Source organism: Crocuta crocuta, unplaced genomic scaffold (assembly GCF_008692635.1).
Source record: "Crocuta crocuta isolate KB4526 unplaced genomic scaffold, BGI_CrCroc_1.0 scaffold613, whole genome shotgun sequence".
Classification (NCBI taxonomy): Eukaryota; Metazoa; Chordata; class Mammalia; order Carnivora; family Hyaenidae; genus Crocuta; species Crocuta crocuta.
The window spans coordinates 957084-964979 of NW_027528880.1; the positions used below are offsets into that span (position 1 = coordinate 957084).

Here is a 7896-nt window from a genome sequence, read left to right on the forward strand (position 1 = left end):
ACCGGCGCCTGATCTGCCTGTCCTGAGGGTCTCCCTGGCGTCCTCTGCCAGCCAGGGACACCCATGCAGGTGTCCAAGACGAGAAGTGCCTCTGAGAGGCTGACGGAGGGTCTCACCTTCCAGGGAGCATCTCTTCCCTTCTCTCTCTACCCTGTTTGCTAAAGCCTCTCTGCCTCCAAGAGCTCCTCCTCCTGGGGTCTGCAGTCAGCCCCCACCCCCACAAGACGGCACACCCAGTGACCCGTGGTCCCCGCTCGTGCATGCTCCAGGGACCATGCAGTGTCCTGGCCTCGGCACCTGGTTTTCCCAGTTCCCTTGGAGAGAGGAGAGGTACAAGCCCCTAAATCCCACCACACCGCCTCTTTCAGGAAGCCCTCCCTGGTTGTCTCTCCTACTTTCTGTTCGGCATGGGCCCAGTGGAGCCTGCCCCTGGGGGCAGCCACACAGGCTCCCCTGGGTGCTAGAAGCAGGTAGCCCCTTACTTCTGGGCCCCGTCCAGCCCTCCCGCCCCTCACCCAGCATTGGTACATCCAAGCAGGTGGCCTGAAGACCCGCTCCGGGGTCACAGAGGGCAGGTCTGTCCACACCAGCACCGAAGGCAGTGGAAGACCACTCAGGGCAGCGTCAGGGAAGGGGCGTCTGATTCTGAGCCAGCGAGCATGGAGCCGGGGGGGCCACCTGGGGCACGGAGCCCCTCCTGCTGAACCGCCCTGCTGGGCTGCAAGGGGCCCCTAGACCCTCCACGGGCTGTGGAACCATCCCTCTGCACACCACGCTCATGTCAAGGGCTGTGACACCAGAGGGTGGGGACACTGCTGTCACTCTGGTCTTGCAGCATGACATCAAAGGCAAACGCCTGTGCCGCACTCTGTACACTATTTACAATTTGGGGTGGATACGAAATAGATATAAATAATCAGCATTTCTACAAAGGCCTCCCAGGAGCCCTCCACGCATCTGGGCTTCAGGAAGCATCTAGAAAGGTCTCAGGGCCGAGTTCCATCCACAAACAGCAGAGGCAGGGGCGCCCCCTGAATGTGAGAGCACCCCCCTGCTCCGTGTTAAGGTGTTGAGCTGTGAGCCTCGTACAAGGGACAAGGTTAGCCGACCCCGCCTAGCTGGCGTGTGTTCTCGGGGCTCGGGGACCCGGGGCGGCCACAGGGCAGGCCCTGCTCTAACCACATAGCCTCTACAGAGCACCCTTTGCAGCACGGGGTCCCAGAGCGCGGGCACCTCTCCAGCCTCCAAAAGGGGCTTGAGGTGAGTGCCCCCAGTGAGTGTGGTGCCCAGAGCGGGCACCTGAGGGAGGCCTCTGCCACCTGGCCAGGGCCCCTCGGTTCTCCAGGGAGGCCCAGTGAGGCCATGGCTCGTGAGTTTTCGTGGATGAGCATGGTGTGTCGGGCTGGAACGTGCCAGTGAGGGAGAGGGCAATGCCCATGTGGCCAGGGAGGCAGAGAGAGCCGGTCAGGGCCCCAGGGTCACAACCGGGCACCCTGGGCCTCCCCAGCCCAGCCCAACTGTGTCATGGCATCTGTGACCAGAGGCCCTGGACAGCGGCTGGGCCCGCTGACGTGAGGGGCCTGGGACCCTGAGGGCTCTGCCAGGGCCACCTGTCACTCACAGTCGTCCATTCCCCGAGCTTAACGCAGGCAGGTCCAGAGAGAGGCCAAAGGGCCACCGAGGTCAGAAATGCAGTGTGGGCACACATTGAGCAAGTGTGTGTGAGTGCATGCGTGTGGGTGTGCGCCCACATGGTGAGCGTGTGTGCGTGTGCACGTGTGAGTGCGAGCATGTATGGATGAGCATGCATGTGAGCTTGTGTATAAGTGTGTGTGTGCACTATGTGTATGAGCACGTGGGTACACATGTGGGCGTGTGAGCTTTGTGTAAGTGTGCACTTGTGTACACGTGAGCATGTATAGGTGAGTATGCATGTTTTTGTGAGCTTGTGTTTGTGTGTATGAGTGTGCACATGTGCGTGAGCATGAGCATATGTGGGTGAGCTGCACATGTGAGCTTATAGGTGTGCACATGAGCACGTGTATACATGTGAGCATGTGTGGGTAAGTGTACAAGTGTGAGCTTGTGTGTAGGTGTGCACACGAGCATGTGTGTGCACATGGGGTTGTGTGTGTCAAGTTGTATCCCTGTGAGCGTGCTTGTGTATGTGAGTGTGCGTGTGCTGCACGCACACAAGCGTGTACGTGGGCGCAGGGGTGTGTGGTGGGGGTGGGGCGCAAACTCCAGCCTAACAAGCACTCTCGTCTTGGGAAACCTTTGCCACATCTGCCAAGGATGACGATGCCCAGCTCCGTGCTCCCACCTCACACGCCCAGCCGGTGCTCACGCTTCCTGCGAAGGCATCCAGCCTTCTCCTGCGATGCCTCCCTGACGGCGGGACCCCGGGGCAGCGGACGGGTGCTGTGAGGGACACACTCACTGCTCAGGCCTTGGTCTAGGTGCCCCGAGAGGGAGCCCCTAAACCCATCCCCCGGAGCTATGTGCCTCCTCCCTCCCCAGGGGCCAGAGCCTCTCAGTCTCCTGCTGTGCCCCCCCCCCCACTGGCATCGGGGCGGCTCTGCTCTGCCGACGGGGAGTAGTCTGAGGGCAGCTGCAGCTCCTCCCGTCCCCAGGGACGCACGGCACAGGACAGCACTCTTTCTCTCAGGACAAGGGGCCCCTCCTCCCAGGGCCTGGGGCCTGACGGGGTGGGTCCCTGTCGCTGCTGACAGGCCTCTAACTCCCTCAGGGCCTCGAGACCCGCCTCCAGCCAGAGCTGGTGCCATGGCAGCCTTGCCCGGCCCAGGGGCTGCCGGCTCCGGCCCTGCCTGGCGGTCTGCAGCCGGAGCCTCGGTGACGCGAGGGTCACAGGCGAAGGGGGCTCAGCCCAGTGGGAGGCAGCGATGGGAGAGGCCGCCTGCCCGGGCCACGGCACAGGGGCCACGCCACATAGGCCGCTCCGAGGCCCCTGGTGTCTGCACTGGCAGGGACTCTTCTCAGCAGCGTGAGGGAGAGCCAGGGGGGCTCCCGCGGGGCCTCCTTCCCAGGCCCCGTGGCAACTCCAACGCCTGCCCTCCCGGAGGCCGGGCCTTCACAGGGACAGAGGCTTCCAACTGGGAGCCTGTACCCTCCACCCTCTGGCAGCTGCCCTGCCAGCGAGTTGTGCCCACGGTGGGAGCCGGGGTGTCCTGGCCAGCGGAGGGGCGGGCACAGAGCCCACAGCACCGGCCCCCGCCTGGTCAACTGATGTGACTCCCTAAAGACCTCTGAGCCCCAGGCCCCCACGTGACCCTCAAGCCCTTCTCCGAGGACAAGACAGACTCTTGCCAACCACTTCTGGTCCGAGTCACGACGGGGCCGTCCAGGACCTAGCGCTTTGGGGGAAGTCACTCCATAGTGGGCTCGGCCACGCCCAGCCCCACCGGACCCAGGGATCACGGCCTCAGACAGAACCGGGTGCCCAGGCCTGCGGTTCCAAATGCCAGCTGCCCCCCCCCTCCACGGACTGCTGAGGCTGGCTCAGAGCTACTGTCACTGGGCCAGGGTGCCAACCACAGAGAAACAGGGGCCGCTGCTCCCCGAGGCTCAGGCTGGAGTTGGGCACCCTGGACTCCCAGGATACCAAGAAGTCACAGCCAAGGGACCAGTCAGTGCAGAGCAAGTGGGTGGACGGCCAGCCGCAGTGGGGACGAAGCAGGCGCCCGATAGGGCGGGGAGCACCGACTCTCGGGGGGGCTTTGAAGGGTTTTCCTGGGGGTGGGAGCATCCTCTGGCCCTGGGTCCTGTCGAGGCACCAATGGGGGGCAGCGAGGCAGGGCCCCAGGGAAAGAAGCACGTGAACCTGCTCACCTGACCCGCCCGGCCCTGGGACCTAGAAACACGATCCGGCCCTGGGCGGTGCCCCCGACCCCCCAGCACGCTCCCGGCGCACGGGTCTCTATTTCAGTGCTGGCCATGGCCTGGCGGCCAGTGTGCGGCCAGAGCACAACAGAGAACATCGGGGAGCCCATCCCCAGATCACCTGGGGCTGCAAGAGCCCCCAAGGACCCCTCCCAGTAGCCTGTGGAACAGGCCCCTCCCCACGGGAGCCCCTCCCCTGCTGGCCCACAGCCCTCTGGCTGGCCACGCAGGAGGGAAGGCATCATGCCAGGCCTGCGGGACAGAGGGCCAAGCCCACAGGGCAGCCGCACCTCCTCCAGCCCAGGCTCCCTCCCCACTGGGCCTCAAGGCCCCTGCCCCTGCCCCTCCCTGCCACCCTCACCCAGCCCTGCTCCTTGACCGCACGCCTCCTCCCTGCCGCCAGGGGTCTGTCCTCAGCCGTCAGCCCTGCTCCCAGCCCAGCCGACGGTCTGCAGAGAGGGCGCAGCCGGCCTGGCTGCCCCTCGTTAGAAAATAACTTGTGCCAGACTTCGCTCGGCAAGACCACGGCGCCCCCCCCCGTGTCGCTCGGAGGGGAGTCCCGTCTGCAAACCTGGAAGGCCAAGAGTCAGGGAGAGGCCAGCGGGCGGCCTCACTTCCGCGGCCCGGCCCAGCCCACGTCGCCGAAAGGGCCCTCCCCGGTGGCGGAGCGCGGCGGGGGCCCGCACGGGGTGCAGAGGTCCGAGTCTGTGTCCGACTCGCCCTCCGCGATGTAGGGTCTGACTTTGGCGCACGGTGCGACGGCCGCGTAGCAGCTGTGGAGGCCGTCCAGGTTCTCCTTGGACTGGGAGATGCTGAAGCCGCTGAAGGAACGTTCCAGCTCCTCGTGGTCCACGGACGGGATGGAGATGGACGTGTCGCTGCCCCGCAGGGCGCCTTCGTGCCTCAGGGACTCCGTGCCGGCCCTGTTGCCACCGCTGTAGGCGGACAGCGAGCGCTCGTGGGCTGGCGGGGGCGGGATGCGCACCAGCGAGCCGTGGTCGCCCACGGGGGAGGTGCCGTGGCCCTGGCGTGGGTGGCATTGCTGCTGCCACGAGGTGGAAGGCGGGCACTGGGCCGGGGGGCCGGCCAAGGGCGCCGAGAAGTTCTTCTGGCCCGTGGAGCTGGCGGAACGGATCAGCTTGATGATGCAGCCGTCCCTGTCCCCGTGCTCACGGCTGTCCTCGGGGCTGTGGTAAGGGGGCGCGGGCTCGGGCTCCTTGGCCCCGAAGTACGCCTCTGTCTCTGTCGGGGGGATGCCCATGCGCTGCATGTAGATGTTCACCAGGAAGTCCAGCTTCTTCTCCATGGACAAGACCTGGAAGAGGGGTTGCTGAACAAGACCCGGCGCTCCCAGGAGGCGGGGGGACCGGCTGCCCCCGCACGGGCCCGGGAGCAAACGCACCAGGAGCTCTGCCCGACCCCCCCCACCAGCCCGTGTGGCCTCCGGGCCACCCTGCTGTCCACCGTGGGTCCACCCCTTGGAGCAAACCCTCCAGCGGGAAGGAAGGGCCGTGTCCTTCCCTGGCCCCCGGGGCTGGAGGACTCGCCTACCTGCTTCTCCACCTTCCCCAGCCGGCCCATCATGCTGGGGTCCTCGGGCAACTCGGCCTCGGCCGGGCCCTTGGTGCGGTCCTTGTCGGTGATCGCTGGGCCCCGCCCCACGATCTGGTCCACTCTGCCGGGAAGAGACCCCACCCCCCAGCACGAGTTCAGGAGGGTGCGCAGGGCCCGTGGCCCCTCCTCCCGGGCCAGGCCGCGGCCCCCAGATCCAGGTTCTAGGCTGGGCCCAGAGCCGCTGGGGGGGCAGCAGGGTGCCGGGGCAGGTAGACGCGGGGCGCCTGGTCTTGCCCTGCTCTCCGAGCCTGAGGGGCTGCTCCGCGCCCGCTCTGTCCCAGCGGCCCGCACATCAGTGAGGAGTAAAGGGGCTCGGGCCGCCCACCCCCACCCCCGTGCCCTGCCCCCTCCCCTGAGCTTTACTTTTCCNGAAGCAGATGATGAGGGGCCACAGCTCCATGCACACCGGACAGGGAGGGACACAGACCGACACAGGCAACCGCCAACGCACTGCACGGGGGCAGACAGAGCCGCTGCCGACCGGAGAGTGTGCTTGCTGGGCGTGTGTGCACGCGCGTGTGGGATGGAGAGCGCAGCTGAGCTCAACTCAAAGGAGGCCACGGGTCACGAACAGCAACAGGAGGCAGGAGGTTTCTATCGGGAGGAGGACGTCAGCATGGTCCCCGGCCGAACAGAACGGGCCACCGACGGGCTGGGAAGGGGCCGCCGCGGCGGCACGGCTGCCAGCTGGGAGCCCAGGCCCACAGGTATGCGGGGGNCCCGGCAAACAGCACCCCCGCCGGGCCGGGCCACGCGGTCGGGAGCCTCTCCTCAGGTCTCGGAGCACAGGCAGCCACGTGGGCCGGCCGGGGCCACCTCTCGGCTCCCTTCCTCGCCCACAGGCTGCTCTGCCTCTCAACGGGGAGCGGGGCTCAGGGGCGACTGCTTTCTTTCTGTTGCATGAAGCGGAAGAGGGGTCCAGGCTTGCGTCAGCCACGATGCGGCCTCATGCTCTGTTTGAGCTCCATGCTTGACTCATGCACCAGGGACCGGGAAGGGCTGGGGGGCAGCGGGGGGCCCTCGGGCTCCAAGCAGACGCCGGTGGAGGAGAGGAGGGAGGGGGGTTCCTGGTGTTTCCAAGCTCAGCGCCTTCACCCCTGCCACATGACGGGCCCCCTGGGAGCCCGGCCGATGCTGCCAGGGTTTGGGAGAGGGGCCTGAGGGGCCCGTGCCGGCCCTCCCCTCAGCCCTGGTAGCCCCACGTGCCCACGCCGTGCCTCCTGCCCCTTCTCTGTGCGGCCTCTGGCCGCGGTGGTCCAGGGGCCCCGGGGGTTCCGAGGGCTGCAGGGCCTTCCCAGCTCACGGCTGACACCCAACCCCCCACTCCCTGCACACAGCCCAGGACGGGCTGGCGTCTCAAGGCGGGGGGATGTGGGCAGAGCAGGGGTCCAGCAAACACTGCCGGAGGCTGCCCTGGGTCAGGCCTGCTCCCCAGGAACTCCTCTCTCACAGAGGCACCACCAGGATGACGTGTCCAGTGTGCTGACACCCAGCACACGGGGAGGACGGACCACGCACACCCGTCCCTCCAGCGGCCAGCTGCACCCACGTGCCAGCGTCCCTGCCGGCCGGGGTGCTCTGGGGCCCCTCTGCCCTGCGCTGCCGGCCAGCCAGGCACACGTGTCTTGGGCCTCCTCTCTGGCCCCGGGGGCTCTGCTGTCCCTCAGCTGACCGGCCCTGCCCGAGGGTGACAGGTCACGGCCATCCTCCGTCTCAGGGAGACACGAAGCTCTGGTTTGAATCTGTCGCTAGAGCAGCCGCTTCTGTGAACTCTGCACCAANTTCTGCCTGCTGGAAATGAAGCAGCGAGCTCTCGCACGTCCCCTTGGCGCCTGGCTCGGGGCTGGCTCGGCGGGGACTTTCCTACTAACTCCACCCTCGGGTTCCAAGGCGGGAGAAGCAACAACGGCCTCCTCAGATCCATGAAGCCCAGGTCAGCCCCGCTGCGGGGAGGATGCAGGGGGCTGGGGTCACGGCCGGCCGGGGGACCCCTGGCCAGGCAGACATCACCTGGGATGTCCACGGAAAGGAGCCCCCCATGGAAAGTTTCCCCAGGACCCTGACACAGCCCCCCCCGGGGCTCCCCACCCCCGGTGCCCCGTCAGGATGTGGGCCAGGTGCTGCCGTCATGTGGCCTGGAGCGAAGGGGGCTGGCCGTCCCACAGACACGAGGCAGGGAGGGCTAGCGTCCTGACCTAGGTGAGTACTGGGGTGACTCTCTCGGAGGGGCCGCGGGTCCTTTGCTGGGGTACTTCTTGTGCCGGGGAGTTGAAGGGGGTGGGGGGCCCACAATCATATCTATCCTGGCGAGAAAAGAGACACCACCAAATGCGTCGTGAAGCAGCAAGGAAGGCGCTCGCCTGACCTGGGAGGCACAGAGCG

General features: G+C 66.8%; 1 protein-coding gene across 1 annotated transcript in view; it reads right to left on the reverse strand.

Moving 5' to 3' along the window:
• Positions 1-4283: 4283 nt before the first annotated feature.
• Positions 4284-7896, reverse strand: part of KCNQ2 (potassium voltage-gated channel subfamily Q member 2) — a 48572-nt gene continuing 44959 nt past the window's right edge. The window contains exons 26-28 of the mRNA XM_077756815.1: positions 7710-7817; positions 5452-5575; positions 4284-5215 (exon numbers count right to left, since the gene is read on the reverse strand). Of these exons, the coding sequence (XP_077612941.1) occupies positions 4511-5215; positions 5452-5575; positions 7710-7817 (937 nt within the window). The 3' untranslated portion in view covers positions 4284-4510. The remainder of the gene's footprint in view (positions 5216-5451; positions 5576-7709; positions 7818-7896) is intronic.